Below are 17,422 nucleotides of genomic sequence, written 5' to 3' on the forward strand. Positions count from 1 at the left end.
ATAACTATATACATAACTATATAATATATGCCGGTTTTGTTATAAATTGTTTACATTTATGTTGTACTAATGCCAGTAGTAGATTGTATTATGGAGTATTTATTAATATTATGAATTAGCTTTTATTTTATATTTTTCTCTTTTATTTTTAATTTTAGTTGAAGCTATTTTTAATGTGCTTTTGTTTTATTTTTTTTTATATTTATATTTCAGTTTAATTATTTTTTTTTTTTTTTACTGTTTTAGTTTTAGTAATTTTAATACTTATAGTATTTTTTGTGTTTTGGGCACTTTTAGTATTTATATTGAAATTTCACCTTCACTTCAACTAAAGGTGCTCTAAGCGATTCTGAGCGGAGTAAATTCTTGTTGACATTCGAAGTGTTATCAAACAAAACAGAGGCTAGCTAGACCCTCCCTCCTACTCCTCCTGACCCTCCCCTCCGTGCTTCCTGAAACAGTCATGAACGCGCATTTAAAATGTAAGTAGCTTGCGTATTGACGCTGCTTGTCGGTCATTGGCTGGAGCGTGTTTATTATGTTAAGTGGTCCAGGCTGCATCAGTTTGTTTTTGTTGCCTTTTTTTGAGAGCTTGTGGTGACTACAGAGACTGCGTTTTTTTACAGTGTGTTCAGGGGACAGGCAGCTAGCGTATAGTGAGGAGATGTTTGCTGTATGTGACAAAAAATGTTTTGGCCTAAAAATGCATGACTTCGCTTAGAGCACCTTTAACAAAAATGGTTTTAATACTTTTAGTTTTAAGTTTTGCCTCTTTGTCGCTATCTCTGTTTTGAAACCTGCTACTGCAGTTATTTGCAGAATTATCTTAAGTGTGTTGTGCATCGGCCCGGCTCCTCAAAGCGGATGAATATAATGTTTGCTGTCGGTCACCACATTGTTGTGGATACTGTACTTCAGGAATCACATTCTTTGTCTTGGAAGTATGACCAAAATAAGAATTTTCACTGCAAAATGTCATCTGAACAAGTAACAAATCTGCCACTTTTGTTCTGACCAACTCAGAAAAAAAGCATTACAATAAATCGCACTAACATTGGTGATTAAATCTAACGATCACTTAGCTCAGATCACGGCAAACCGTGCATATTATTGTTATACTTTGTTCTCAAATTGTTAATGTTAACAACATCAGCATTGCATGTGCATTTAGTGTGCATTAGCATTACCTGTAGATTTCAATTTCTGTAGCCACTCAACATTCTGACGTCTTTTGCTTTTGACTATGGCTGAATCTCCAGTTGTCACTGATGATTGTTGTTTGGACCTTTCTGGATTATAATCCGCCATCAAAATGATAAGTTTAATTATTGCAGCTGCTGTGAGAACTGCAGCATCCTCACATGAGAGAGCCTACTAGCTGGGACTCCTTCTTTATGTAAACAGACATGACGTAATGATGCAAAGATGAACGGCACTGCTCAAATTTCCCACAGAAAATTAGAAAACATTATTTCAAGCTTACCGTTGTGAATCAGGCTAAGGTAAGAAGAACACTGGCTGGTTATGTACTTGCTCAAAAATTGATTTTGGATCATTTTTAACCAAAACGGTTATGGACTGCAGCTTTAACAATGCTGTGGTGTTTGATGTATAAACCAAAATAGAAAAAATTTGATTTTAATTAAATTGATTTGGGCAATGTTTTTCACAATATATATATATAAACAGCATATATATATATATATATATATATATATATATATATATATATATATATATATATATATATATATGTGTGTGTGTGTGTGTGTGTGTGTGTGTGTGTGTGTGTGTATATATATGTGTGTGTGTGTATTATTGCGGACCCATGAGCACCAAATTGCAACCTGGCCTAAACAGCATTTTTAGTCTTGGAAAGCATCTCGCTAGATTTTGAGACAGCCAACAGATAAGGAAGCAGTTCCTGCTAATTCAAGTCAATTTATTTCTGTACATAATTTAAGCAGCAAAAGTAATTGGCTTGTACAGCATATGTAAGGGATGATGATAATTTTGCCTTGCATGGTCTGCTCAGTGGAAGGAAGCCAAACAGAATTAAGAGAATGACCATAATGTTTTGTGCCTGTCACATGACCCACCCGGGCTTTCAGCTGTAGCTAATGAGTCTCTCTGCTCATGTCACTCACCTCACTGATGATTCAAAATCACATTGCTTTCCCCTCTTTGTGCTTCATAATATAGTGTAGAGGATGAGAGGGGGAACGAATGGTTTCCTGAACACACCGCCAAGAGGGACGAACCCTGTCTGAGCCAAGCGTGTATCATTCTTTCCCATAACTAGGCATGTGGTATGGCCGAGGGCACTTACGAGCTTTGTGTGCGGGCTGGCCAGCTCTAGGTAAACGGTGACACTGTTTTACCCTCTCTTTTCTTAACCAGCACTCATGAATAACACATGGCATCGTCTCCTGAAAAATGCAACATGCTGTGGGCTGTTTTGGAACAGCCTGTCCTTGTCCTTGCTTGTGCATATGCCTCCTGCGAGTTAAATTCTGTTCAGGAGGTGACGGCCCACCACAGTGGACTGCAGGGGACAGAGAATGTATGCACAATGCCAATTTGCAAGCTCATGCATGCATATTTGTGTTGCACCACTGCTGTTTTAGTCATGATTTGGGGCCAACAGTCACTCTCAGCATCAGTTGTCATTATCAGAATGACCATCAGATCTGCACTGATCGGAGGGCTTCCCATCGGATTGGTTTTGTGGAATGGGGCAGATGCCTGTATTGGGTGTGCCGTTAGTCAGTTGGCCAGTTTTCTGCAACATCTGTGCTCTTTCTCTCGTAAAACATGCATTTATATGCTAGGGATGGCTTGTGCTTTGTTTGTACACTGTCAGAGTGGCCCAAGGGAATGAGTGGACGCTCATTTAACAGTGACAGACAACCATGATGGAGTCAGCAGCTCTTACTGCCAATGGGGGAAAAGGACAACTGAATCATTTTAAAGTGAATTAGTTTAAAAACAGCTTTAGGGGATGAAATTATTTATGTGTTTGGTAATAGCATTTTTTAAATGTCAAAAAAGTTGTGGAATTGGCTTTTGGTTTCCGGCACATGTATTAATTTTTATTAGTATATTTTGTAGTTATTAAATTTGGCAATTATAATTTAAGAAAAATAAAGAAATTATCCTTGGAAATACGTGCCTTTACCTCCAAATACATACGTTTTCATGCAAATCACTGGAGCTTTTTGTCCAGCTGAAATGAAACCTAGTGGCAGTGAAATAGCAACTACTTTTATTCCTCTGCACACAACTTATGATTACAGTGGCAGATTATTGATTAATAATTCATTCTTTTTTTTTTTTTACTTTTTTTTTTATTTGTTACATATACATATATAGTGCTTTTCTAATTAAAGACTTTTGCGTGGTTCCTTGCACAATACATGTTATGACCGCAAAACAATAGTACGCATGACATAGTAAACTTGTTCGGTAGCTCACCTGGTACAGCATTAGGGGCATTCACATAGATCTCATTTTCCATTCCACTGCACTACTTTTCCATTGTTTTTCAATGTAAAGACATGCTAGACGGATGTATTTAACCATTGAGCTTGCATCTTTTGCAGCTTGACACTGCATACTAAAAAAGAAACACAAGTTATGATAAAAGAGTTCAAAGACTTGTAGAATGGCATTGTTGTTTATCTCACATTTGCTTTTGTTAACACTATCAGTTAGGTTTTGGGGAGGGATTAATGGGGTACATTATTTTGGTGCATTAACTTATTGGTGCCACAAGGCATTTCCAAACTGCTGCAATATGTACAACAACCAATATAATAAAACATTGCCATAGTCACGTTGATTTGTTTTGGATTAAAACTTAGCACGCTTTTAATACCACTAACTGGACTTTCAATTCTGAACTGCCACACTCTGTGGAATTTCATTTCTGAACTGCTGCATTATACAGCAACCAACTTAAAGGTGCTAAAGAGGATCTTTTTGTCGACTGAGAAACCAAAGACTGTTACTGAGTTTTTGAAATGAGCGCATGCGTAAGAACAACCCCCCCTCCTTTCGAGGGAACGCCTCCCAAAACTCGTGCACAAACGTATTGGAACGCGAGTGTTTACCACTGTTACGGTTGCTGGTGTAAAGAGGAGGCAGATCACGGATTTCCACAAACATACAATACTTTAATGTAAACGAAGGCAGAGAACACCATACAAACTCTAACATAAACAGAGAACGGACGAGGAGTGAAGGGAGTGAGTGCAATATATGGGGAGTGCTGACAATAGAGTCCAGGTGCAGGTGATGAGTGACGATGAGGAGCTGACGAGGGAAGTGAGTGCAGGTGTGGAGAACAGGAGGATTCTGGGAAATGGAGTCCAGGGAAACAAGGGATCTGTAACAGTACCTCCCCCTCCCGGTAGGCGCGTCCTCGCGCCGTAGATGTAACAACCGGGAGGGGGGCGGGCGCCCTGGAGACCTCAAACCGGAGCAGGGGGATGAGTAGACTGGAGTGGAGGTCTCCAGGGCGGGCTCAAAAGCCATGGCGGGTCAGGAGTCAAAGGCAGCCATGGCGGGTCAGGGGTTGAAGGCAGCCATGGCGGGTCAGGAGCCGAAGGCAGCCATGGCGGGTCAGGTGCAGCGGGCAGCCATGGCGGGTCAGGTGCAGCGGGCAGACATGCAGCGGGCATACATGGCGGGTCAGGTGCAGCGGGCAGCCATGGCGGGTCAGGTGCAGCGGGCAGCCATGGCGGGTCAGGAGCCGAAGCCTTCGAGGCGTTGAGCCCAGGCGGCGCTGAAGGACCGGCGGGAGATGGCGGAACCAAAGGCTCTGCCGACCGAAGCGCAGCCGGGACTCCAGAAGGCCGCAGTAGAAGCAGTAGGACAGCCAACAAAAAGAACACCGGGGGGAGTGAGGAAGCCAACTGAAACTGAGGGACGGAGTGACGGAGCGGAGACGGAGGAGTGTAGTCCAGAGGGAAGGGCAGGCTGACGAGTGCACAAGGTGTGAGTGGAGGCAGGATGGATACTGGTGAAGCTGGTGGACTGATGGGTAACGGTGGAGCAGAGGGAGGTTGGAGCCGGGGTGTAGGTAATCGCCCAGAGGTCCGAGGTGGAGATCTGGGCGAGGGGGCTTGAGGTGAAGGTTCAGTGCAAACATAACTGGACGGAGGCGGGAGAGGGAGGCAGGGAGGGGAAACAGTCTTTGGGCTGGAGGTTTCAAAAACACAGTTCATAGGAGCAGTTGGTTCGGCGGCGGCGGCGGCTGGAGCGGCTGGCTCGGCGGCGGCGGCTGGAGCGGCTGGCTCGGCGGCGGCGGCTGGAGCGGCTGGCTCGGCGGCGGCGGCTGGAGCTGAGGGCTCGTAGGCGGCGGAGACTGGAGAACTTTGCTCGGCGGCGGAGACTGGAGAACTTTGCTCGGCGGCGGAGACTGGAGAACTTTGCTCGGCGGCGGAGACTGGAGAACTTTGCTCGGCGGCGGAGACTGGAGAACTTTGCTCGGCGGCGGAGACTGGAGAACTTTGCTCGGCGGCGGAGACTGGAGAACTTTGCTCGGCGGCGGAGACTGGAGAACTTTGCTCGGCGGCGGAGACTGGAGAACTTGGCTCGGCCCAAAAGTCTATAAGCCAGGCCGCATGACTGGGCGGCTTGTGTGAGGCTGGAAGATGGGTACTATCCATCCCCTCATATACAATTAAAATCCCCACAGGCACTGGAGCTGGCTCTGTGGGGACTGGAGCGGGCTCTGGAGATACTGGAGCGGGCTCTGGAGATACTGGAGCGGGCTCTGGAGATACTGGAGCGGGCTCTGGAGATACTGGAGCGGGCTCTGGAGATACTGGAGCGGGCTTTGGAGACATTGGGGCCGCTTTCTTCCTCCTCCTCCGCTTACTGGGCCCAGTAGCGGAATATGGGTCCAGCCTGGGGCAGGCAGGGAGTTCGCTGGAAGGGTATGCGGAGGAAGCCGGAGGTTGACTGACTGGCCCGGCCAACCGTGTTTCTGGATGGACCGGACGACAACACTGATCCTGAACCTCTTCTACTAAGAATTTGGAGCCATTCAACCACAAAATTAAATTGATAGTATCGCTTAAGGAGAAACAAAAAACAGGTTCATCAAAACGGATAGTGTCGTCATCCAATCCATCCAAAAACAAGGAGATCAACTGAGCATCAGGCCAGTCAGACAAGAAAGCAAGCTCCACGAACTCCTCCACATACCTCTCCAGCGAACGACCCACCTGTAGGAGCCAGATGAGGCGATCGCCGGTTGTCAGATGAGTGAGAGGCGTTGGAGGAACAGGAGCCAGGGAGCTGGTGGAAGTCTCCATTTTTTTTTTGGTGGAAAATCCGGTCGTTTAGGGTCCGTTCTTCTGTTACGGTTGCTGGTGTAAAGAGGAGGCAGATCACGGATTTCCACAAACATACAATACTTTAATGTAAACGAAGGCAGAGAACACCATACAAACTCTAACATAAACAGAGAACGGACGAGGAGTGAAGGGAGTGAGTGCAATATATGGGGAGTGCTGACAATAGAGTCCAGGTGCAGGTGATGAGTGACGATGAGGAGCTGACGAGGGAAGTGAGTGCAGGTGTGGAGAACAGGAGGATTCTGGGAAATGGAGTCCAGGGAAACAAGGGATCTGTAACAACCACCGGCATTCACTGTGTTCATTAGTGGACTCATTATGTCAGACTCACCGCAGGTAACTCATAATCAGCAGTTGGTCTCCGGAAAAAAACATCGCATGCGGCGCCTGTGTAGTGTGGAAAGTTACTGGAGTGCACAGCCGCGCTCGTCTCTCACAAGGAACGTCATGGCAGTGATTGACAAGCCAGAGAGCCAATCATCGCGTAAACGATTGGCTGATGTTTTTAAGGCCCTACCTCATGCACAGATGATTAATATTATTCCTTTCAGTGCACCTAATAAATAGTCTTTTATCAGTTAGTAAAGACAGTTTCAAGTAATATTGCAAAAATGTATAAAACAAAACATCCTCTGTAGCACCTTTAATAAAACATTGCCGGATCACATTTATCTATTTTTATAGTATCATAAGGAAGTCTTTGTTAAAACATTATAAGCCATGAACCAAACCAATCAGCTACAAGGTGAATTACAGCATTACAAACTTTTATTTGAAGCAAATTTTCATTTGAATTATTTAAAAATTTGACAAAAAGACAAAGGTACAAGACTGTATATTTAACAGGTTTATTGATGGAAAGATCTGCAATCCTATGAAGCATTACGAATAATCATAATTGAATTAAAAATGGAAAAATATATAATCAACAACTTTAAAAGAATTATTGTATATTTATATAGAGAAACAATACATTAAGTTTAAGGCAAAATGCGTATATACTGTATACAGACATTTAAGTATTTTGAGAGAGTAGCGAGACTCAATTATGTCATTCGTGGTGCTTCATTTGATTGGGTGTTCCCTGCATGGTCTTTTAGTGTGATTTGCTCACTACCACTCTCTGATTGGTCTAATTTTCTTCACAGCATCATGGGTAATGTAGTATTTCACCAGGAATTTTGCTGTTAAACACGATTCTTTGAAAAAAATCAATTGAAATAATGGAAACTGATGGCTTTAACAAAAGCATATACCAACAATTAACAACTTCAGAGCTCACAACAGGTCTGCCTTTAAATGTTTACAAGTTATTGTTAAAAATCAGTTTCCCTATAGAGAAAATTAATGGAGTTTTTACTTCTGGAACCCAACTGCTGCACGCTTTGTGAGGTAGGCTACACAGTGAGCTTAATTTACATACAGTAGAAATGATACACATCGGCACTGAAAAGAATGAGAGTGGGCTAATTTAAACACATTTCCATCTGGCTACCAACTGGACTGTGAGTGGTTAGTGAATAGGATGCAGGAAATACCATGGCACAATCGTTTAGTGATTTGCCACTAAGAATCTAAAATGTGTAGAAGGATTGAGTAAACATGAATGTGGCGGATTGTGTTGGATGGTGGAGTGCTCAGGTTGGTTATGGCCAAGTTGGGTACCCAGACTGACAGATGACCACTTTAAAATCCTAATGTGAGTCACTTACTGCCCACAGACAGACCCACACCATTTGTCCTAGCCTGAAAGATATGAATATTCATAGGCAGGAGATGAGCATGTGTTTAACTAAGAAAGAAAATGGAGCACTCACTGCTCTGGATCTCACCAATAACATGACATTTCAATGAATATTTATAAGTAATTATCACAAGTCATTGCATTTATAAAGGTCTGCCAAGTGACGGGCTAGCCAGGACTTGGTATTACAGCAGAACTGCTGCAGAGGTCATATCATAATTATGAATGATGACTGAATTTATTTATGTGGAATCATTTTCATGCCTAACATTCTTCGGTTTCCTTTTGCAGCCCACGACGGTTGAGATTACACCTTATAATTGAGGTGTTAATCGAAACTCATCCACAAAGTGTTTGAGATAATTCAGGAAGATATTGCTGCCAGACTCGTGATTAATCTGTGGACATTGGCTTACCTTTTTATTATCGAAAATGCATTTATATTTCACTGAGATGAGTATATGAGTGCCATTTATGCTTGTATGTGTGTGTGAGGCTCTGTACCAGCCGCTGGTGAGAGTCTACAGCCCCGTAGGAGCTCACCCTTTGATGTAGGAAACTCAAAGGGCCCCCTGAGGCAGCTGCCATAGGGCAGGGGTCGCATTTTTAATCTGTCAATCACCACTGGGGATTTATGGATAACTTTTCCTGCCATGCCAGGCAGCAGGGAATGCAGCATTCTGCCGTTCGCTCTCAGTGTGAAGGGTAGGCATAGAAAAGAGAAGGGAGCAGAGTTCACGGTGTTTGCCGTTAACACTGATGCTTAGTAAGGTCAACACAACCAGACATTGTTGAATTTGGCTGTGTGCAGAGTTAAAGAATTGGCTTTTTATGATGGATTTTTGTTTTGCGAGACTTATCCAAAACCTAGTGAGCTGTCTGTTAATGGTGCATTCAAGTCCTCCTGGGAAGTTCGTATTTACAAGTTGGGAAGTCATAATTCTTGACATGAAATGCGTTCAATTCACTTTGGTCGGAGCAAGATTTATTAACTTTTGACTTTAATTAACTTTTGTTAAAGGGGACATATATTAAAAGTTTGATGAGTTATTTATCCTGTACACCAACTCTTTAGGTGGCATTGTGTGTGTGTATGTGTTGTCTTTAAAGGTGCCCTAGAACTTTTTTTTAAAAGATGTAATATAAGTCTAAGGTGTCCCCTGAATGTGTCTGTGAAGTTTCAGCTCAAAATACCCCATATATTTTTTTTATTAATTTTTTTATCTGCCTCTTTTGGGTCATAATTAGAAATGAGCCGATTCAGGGTGTGTGGCCCTTTAATTCTCCTGCTCCACGCCCACAGAGCTTGCGCTTGCCTTGAACAACAGAAAAAAAGTTCAAACAGCTAATATAACCCTCAAAATGGATCTTTACAAAGTGTTCGTCATGCAGCATGTCTAATCGCGTAAGTACAGTGTTTATTTGGATGTTTACATTGATTCTGAATGAGTTTGAGGCTGTGCTCCGTGGCTAAAGCTAACATTACACACTGTTGGAGAGATTTATAAAGAATGAAGTTGTGTTTATGAATTATACAGACAGTTTAATAATGAAAATAACGACGGCTCTTGTCTCTGTGAATACAGTAAGAAACGATGGTAACTTTAATCACATTAGACAGTACATTTCGTTGGCAACATGCTAACGAAACATTTAGAAAGACAATTTACAAATATCACTAAAAATATCATGTTATCATGGATCATGTCAGTTATTATTGCTCCATCTGCCATTTTTTGCTATTGTCCTTGCTTGCTTACCTAGTCTGATGATTCAGCTGTGCACATCCAAACGTTACTGGCTGCCCTTGTGTAATGCCTCGATCATGGGCTGGCATATGCAAATATTGGGGGCATATACCCTGACTGTTACGTAACAGTCGGTGTTATGTTGAGATTCGCCTGTTCTTCGGAGGTCTTTTAAACAAATGAGATGTATATAAGAAGGAGGAAACAATGGAGTTTGAAACTCACTGTATGTCTTTTCCATGTACGGAACTCTTGTTATTCAACTATGCCGAGCTAAATTCAATTTTTGAATCTAGGGCACCTTTAAGAAAATTAAAATAAAGAGAAAAAATAAATACACATATATATGACTTTTTTCGTGTTTAAGTGCTATAATCGGGTCCCTGCTGCATATACCAACCCAGAAAACGTGAAAAAGGACTTCCCAGTAACTTTGTTTTGGTAAGCCTTTCTCAGCAAGCATATGAAAAAATGAGCCATTCAGTGACGTATGAAGGGGATCTTATTATAATATTACCGCTTCTTAATCTGCACATTTCCACCCATGGCACCTCCATTTTGTTTTCGCAAGCAGCAATGGTGAACAAGAACCTTGTGTGTATTTGACAGTTTAAACACAACAAAAAGTGTGAAAGAGAAATTACTCACAATGACATCTGACAGCCAGCTGTCTGTGTGTGTGTGTGTGTGATTCAGATAAGTGCGCTCAGAAAACAATCCATTAGAAGTTTAAACTGATATAGCTTTAAATACGTGGAAATAATAAACTTTAATGATGAAGGAAGAACTGTGCTATCTGTGAGAGTGACTGCGATATAGATGATAATTAAATCCAAGCAGATGTCTTGTTAGTATTTGGCAGAGAATCCGACTGAGGCAGGAACTGTGATCGTAGAGAGGGGATGCCATTGCCACGCAGAAGCTCATTTGCATTTAAAGGCACATGCATAAAAACAGCCTATTCTTTACTGTAGTCAGAAATGGGTATTTACAACATGGATTTATAAATGATCTGTGAGGCATTTTAGGCTGAACCTTCACAGACACATTCTGGGAACATCTGAGACTTAAATTACATCTTGTACAAATGGGCATAATTGGTCCCCTTTAAAAATAATTATTCATTTCAACAAATTTACCATCAACTACAATCCGTTGCGTCCACCGTGTTTCTCACTGACATCCTCCCAACTCGGAAACTCAAGAAGAGGAAAAAAAGAAAGAAAATACAGAGTTTCCATGCGCATTGAACTTGTAAATACGATCTTTCGACATTACTTGAGTGCACCATAAGATACCTTGTGTTAGCCGAATTCAGAAATCATTCTAATATGCTGACTTGCTGCTCAAGAAACATTTCTTACTATTATCAGTGTTGAAAACAGCTGGCTGCTTATGTGTAATACATTTTTTCAGGATTCTTTGAGGAGTAGAAAGTTTATTAACAGCATTCATTTGAAATGGAAATCTTTTGTAACATTATATATGTCTTTACATATAAAATAAAAAATTAATAAATTACTGCACCCAAAATTTTGAATGGTGTTGTAAATAGGCAGCTCACTCGGGTTTGAACCAGACCCCCAGTTATGTCATGTCTCTTTTTTCTTTGGTCAATTATTCAGCTGTATTTAAATGTGAATGTGTTGTCATGAAAACACTTTATAATTGATAAGACGAGAAAGCCGAGGCATTACATGCAGGAAGGAGCACAGGAGATTTGAGGACGGGAGCTGAGAAAAAGCGAAGACGCCTCATTCATCTCTGACTCACAATTCCCAAGTTCCTCAATGAATATCCATGAATAAACACCTCACACAGGGGAGCACAAACAAAAACAAAAACATGGAGCTAACACTTGTCTCAATCTCCCATAGTTCTCAGGGATGATTTCCGCCAGCCTCCCAATGACGTGGTGGTGGCAGCCGGAGAACCTGCTGTGCTGGAGTGCGTCCCTCCCAGGGGTCACCCCGAGCCCACTGTTTCCTGGAAGAGGAACAATGTTCGTGTCAATGACAAGGACGGCAGGATCTCTGTGAGTCAATAGCAGAAAGTGCAATGTTGGCACAGCAGTGATGATTAGGTTATAGTGTAGCAGTGACATCATGCCCCTCTGCAACCAGTATCGACTGGAACATAAATCAGCGAAGAGTCACGTCCTGTTCTCCACAAACAAATGACATCACTGCCAAAAACAAATTGAGTGTATGTAAATGAAAGGTGCACTTTAGTCATTTTTTATGTTTATATTGTGGTTAAAACACTAAAACTATCAAAATTTGTTTTTGTTAAGTTAAAAAAAAAGCATAAATAAATAAAATATAAATATTAGATGAAAAAAATTTGAAATGTTGCCTTGGTAACTAACTGAAATGAATTAGTTTAATAAGTTAAAGGTGCAATATATAAGAATTTTGCCATAAAATATCCAAAAACCACTAGGCCAGTGTTATATATTTTGTTCACTTGAGTACTTACAACATCCCAAATGTTTGCAACTATTTGTAAATCGTGAGAAAATTGCAGTTTTAACCAAGGCTCCGGGACATGTGAGGAGTCGCCTGTCAATTGCATCATACCCGCATTACCCTCGGTTTTATTTTGTAGAAACCATGGAAACAGTAAAGACACTTTACTATAATACATGTTTTAATAGGCAAGGGAACAACTGTTTGGTTATGTTTACAGACAGAAAATTGTTGTTGTTATATAGCTCAACAAGTTTAGTCTTATTTTATACAGAGTAACATTATAACATTTTCAACACACTCAAATGTATCTAATATGATAAACAGAGCTGCGTTACCTCATAAGCTTGACCGGAAAAGCATAATAAAAGTCCTGCTGTTCGCGGAGTGTGTTGCGTGATCGCTCCAGCGGCCTCGTTCAGCTCCCACAACACTCGGTCCTGCTCTGCTTCATACTACAGTAACGGTAATAATCGCAACCATGAACATGATTTCTTCCAGAGTCCGATCCCTACTCTTTTCAAGATTCTGCGCTCAAACTTGCCGTCATCAAGCTACGCCTTGGTTTTAAATAGGCCTCTAGCGGACAGAAAATATTACATAGTGCACCTTTAAAGTACTAAATTTAATAAAACTAAAATAAAAATAAATTAAAGATAAAAAACCTTTAAAAGTCACAGGCACATAACAAAATGACTAAAACTTAAACTAAATTTGAAATTAAAATTGAAAATATAAAAAGAAAAGCTAATTCAAAATATGTAATAGTATATAAATACTAAAATAACACTGCTGGTTACTGAAAGAAACTGTTTGGTAATGTGAACTCAACATGTTGGCACCAGAACTATTTAAAATAAAACCAGGCTTTTTTTAGGCTTCTGAAATGAGTCTTCATGTCATACATGCATGTGTACATATTTGTAAAAAATATTAATAATTTCTTTGTGCTAAACCTTTTTTTAAAGAGGAATAAATTACACCTTAAACTGATTTTATTCAATTCAAGAAGATATTACTGAATATTTTTCAAGTCAAGTGAAATGATGATATGGAGATATGTGTGATTTTTGTTTCTTTTTTCTTTCCTTCAGATGCGTGGTGGTAAGCTGATGATTTCTCACACCCGGAAAAGTGACGCAGGCATGTATGTGTGCGTGGGCACCAATATGGTGGGCGAGAGAGACAGTGATCCAGCCGAACTTGTTGTGTTTGGTAAGTTCAATTTCATGGCTAGTTTTTCTTTTGGTTTCACAAAAGGGTGAAAATAAGCACTGTGTGATGTCTCTGTGTGATTGTGGGAGCAGAGAGGCCAGTGTTCATCCGCAGACCTGTGAATCAGATCGTTTTGGCTGAGGAGACTGTTGACTTCTTGTGTGAGGTTCATGGAGACCCGGCTCCGACAGTCCGCTGGAACAGAGACGAGGGAGAACTACCACGGGGGAGGCAAGACTCTGCTTACAAAAATTTGTGATGTGTTTTTCTGTTATAGTTCAGTTAGAGAAGGAGAAAGCTCAATAAACATCAAACTGGGATGTAACCTTGTATACATACTCCATTCACAAAGAGGAATAATACATACAACAAAACATTAGAGGTATTTCAGCCAAAAATGAAAATTCTCTCATCATTTATTCACCCAAATGTCATTCAAACCCATTAGGTTTTCATTCATCTTCAAAAGTCAAATGAACTTTTTTAATGAAACCTGAGAAACTTCTATCACTCCATTTAAAGTCCATTCCACCAAAACTTTAAGAAGTTCATAAGTTCATTAAGACTTTGTCAGCCGATAAGGTTGAGCTTCCATTTACCATATCTGATGAGCTGTTTTGTATGTACTGTATGTTCGCTGATTGATGTTTATATGATGAACTGGTTTAATTTAGGATAATTTAGGATGTTAAACAATGTTATACGTGATATGCAATATGATAATTATATTTAAATTTATTTAAAAACTGAAAATTATATAATCAACATTAAGTTTCAAATTTTTGTGGTAATAATTTGTTGGCAGCAGCTGGTAGTGATTTGGGTTATCTCATATTCTCAGATTAATTTACTATGAAAGGTAATGGATTGTATTACTATAATTAGCATTTAGTCTGAGCAATGGTTTAGTGGTTACCGAATGTTGGCGCTTATGTGGGAGATTCAGGTTCAGATCTGGGGAGGAAGAGACTTACTACATACACCAAAATGTACAAATCCGATTCCAAAAAAAGTTGGGACACTGTACAAATTGTGAATAAAAACAGAATGCAATGATGTGTAAGTTTCAAATTTCAATATTTTATTCAGAATACAACATAGATGACATATCAAATATTTAAACTGGGAAAATAAGGGAAAAATAAGTTGATTTTAAATTTCATGGCAACAACACATCTCAAAAAAGTTGGGATAAGGCCATGTTGACCATTGTGTGGCATCCCCTCTTCTTTTTATAACAGTCTGCAAACGTTTGGGGACTGAGGAGACAAGTTGCTCAAGTTTAGGAACAGGAATGTTGTCCCATTCTTGTCTAATACAGGCTTCTAGTTGCTCAACTGTCTTAGGTCTTCTTTGTTGCATCTTCCTCTTTATGTTGCGCCAAATGTTTCCTATGGGTGAAAGATCTGGACTTCAGGCTGGCCATTTCAGTACCCGGATCCTTCTTCTACGCAGCCATGATGTTGTAATTGATGCAGTATGTGGTCTGGCATTGTCATGTTGGAAAGTGCAAGGTCTTCCCTGAAAGAGACGACGTCTGAATGGGAGCATATGTTGTTCTAGAACTTGGATATACCTTTCAGCATTGATGGTGCCTTTCCAGATGTGTAAGCTGCCATGCCACACGCACTCATGCAACCCCATACCATCAGAGATGCAGGCTTCTGAACTGAGCTCTGATAACAACTTGGGTTGTCCTTGTCCCTCTAGTCCGGATGACATGGCGTCCCAGTTTTCCCAAAAGAATTTCAAATTTTGATTCATCTGACCACATAACAGTTTTCCACTTTGCCACAGTCCATTTTAAATGAGTCTTGGCCCAGAGAAAATGCCTGCGCTTCTGGATCATGTTTAGATATGGCTTATTTTGACCTATAGAGTTTTAGCCAGCAACGGCGAAAGGCACGGTGGATTGTGTTCACCGACAATGTTTTCTGGAAGTATTCCTGAGCACATGTTGTGATTTCCATTACAGTAGCATTCCTGTATGTGATGCAGTGCTGTTAAGGGCCCGAAGATCACGGGCATCCAGTATGATTTTCCGGCCTTGACCCTTACGCACAGAGATTGTTCCAGATTCTCTGAATCTTTGGATGATATTATGCACTGTAGATGATGATAACTTTAAACTCTTTGCAATTTTTCTCTGAGAAACTCCTTTCTGATATTGCTCCTCTATTTTTCGCCGCAGCATTGGGGGAATTGTTGATCCTCTGCCCATCTTGAGAGGCACTGCCACTCTGGGAGGCTCTTTTTATACCCAATCATGTTGCCAATTGACCTAATAAGTTGCAAATTGGTCCTCCAGCTGTTCTATATATGTACATTTAACTTTTCCGGCCTCTTATTGCTACCTGTCCCAACTTTTTTGGAATGTGTATCTCTCATGAAATCCAAAATGAGCCAATATTTGGCATGACATTTCAAAATGTCTCACTTTCAACATTTGATATGTTATCTATATTCTATTATGAATAAAATATAAGTTTATGAGATTTGTAAATTATTGCATTCCTTTTTATTCACAATTTGTACAGTGTCCCAACTTTTTTGGAATCGGGTTTGTATGTTAGAAACTGTAATGCTCAATATAGAACCTATAGAAATGGAAAAATTAGAGTTTTATTGTGTGATTTGATCTAGTGAAATAAAACTTGTTACCATTGTTGTCAGATTTTATTGGCAATATGGCATGTTGTTAAAATTAAAGCTTAGCCAACAGTTTTAAAGATTTCAGGCTTCGCCCATTCAAATATATTGCTGTAGTTGTACGACTAGAAAGATGGCCACCCAGTGAACCAACTTCTATCTTAATCCCATTTCCATTCTCTCCCCAGATAGTTTCCTGTCTTCTCTCTTTACTGTCCAAAAAAAGTGGAAAAAGCCACAAGAATAAAATATAATTAGTGTTTCATAGAGTTTGGGGCACCATACAGTGCAGTACAATGGCATATATGGTGGAGTCACACAGAAATGTCCTCTCAGAGAGTGGAAGGATGTAGACAGGGTGCAGGGGAAAGATGTGATGACTCTTCAATCTGCTCTTCTCATGGACAACCTCTGTCTCTTTTCACCTTCTCGGCCGAATAGATTTGAGATCCGTGGTGACAACAGCCTGCGTCTGATGAGGGTCAGAGCGGAGGACGAGGGCACTTACACATGTGTCACCGAAAACAGTGTCGGCAAAACCGAAGCCTCCGCCGTGCTGCAGGTCCACGGTAAGACACGCATGCATGCATTCTCAGCCATTTACATGTGTGTAATCGCAGCACACGTGAAATATGAATCACAAAGAACCAAGATGATATTCTTAGCTTCATGCATATGTTGTTGCTCATCTCCATTAAACAGACCTCACTGCAGCCATTTGAACCTGTCAGGCGCAATCAGTCTGATCTGTGTGAAGTCACATGGAAGAGTTTATCAGCTCCTCTGTTGCTGCTTAAATGTTAGCTCTATTCTACCTAGTGAGCTGCTTCAATGCCTACATACGCAGCTGATATTAAATCCCAAAGTTTTGACATGAACGTTTGGCGTATGGCCAAACATATTTATTGCTGTCCAAAATTGCATACTGTACAGTAGGTAGTATATTGGTTTGAAACTTAATTCGTCACCATTAAAAAAGTGCATTCTGTAGTATGAAATGTGTAGTATGATTGAAATTCGTACAAACTACATTGATCATGTTGCATTGTCATGTGACTAGTTTTGCCAAGTCTACGGTTTTCCCTTGGAATTGTGCTACTTTTACACTGTTGCCGCGGTTGTTTTTCATGTCTGTGGGTTGAAGCAACTTTAAATAACATGATATTTAGTCAATATTTATCAGGGGAACCCCACCAAAAACGCGGATATTACCCCCCAGAACGTGAGGGACCA

At 40.7% G+C, this 17,422-nt stretch overlaps 1 protein-coding gene across 3 annotated transcripts in view; it reads left to right on the forward strand.

Moving 5' to 3' along the window:
• The window catches only part of zgc:77784 (uncharacterized protein LOC402947 homolog), a 70,991-nt gene that overhangs the window by 13,363 nt on the left and 40,206 nt on the right, over nucleotides 1-17,422 (forward strand). For all 3 annotated transcript variants that reach the window (XM_067364466.1, XM_067364468.1, XM_067364467.1), the window contains exons 3-6: nucleotides 11,735-11,892; nucleotides 13,420-13,540; nucleotides 13,633-13,771; nucleotides 16,631-16,758. In XM_067364466.1, the coding sequence (XP_067220567.1) occupies nucleotides 11,735-11,892; nucleotides 13,420-13,540; nucleotides 13,633-13,771; nucleotides 16,631-16,758 (546 nt within the window). The remainder of the gene's footprint in view (nucleotides 1-11,734; nucleotides 11,893-13,419; nucleotides 13,541-13,632; nucleotides 13,772-16,630; nucleotides 16,759-17,422) is intronic.

The sequence above is a fragment of the Chanodichthys erythropterus genome, chromosome 17 (genome assembly GCF_024489055.1).
Source record: "Chanodichthys erythropterus isolate Z2021 chromosome 17, ASM2448905v1, whole genome shotgun sequence".
In the NCBI taxonomy this organism is placed as follows: Eukaryota; Metazoa; Chordata; class Actinopteri; order Cypriniformes; family Xenocyprididae; genus Chanodichthys; species Chanodichthys erythropterus.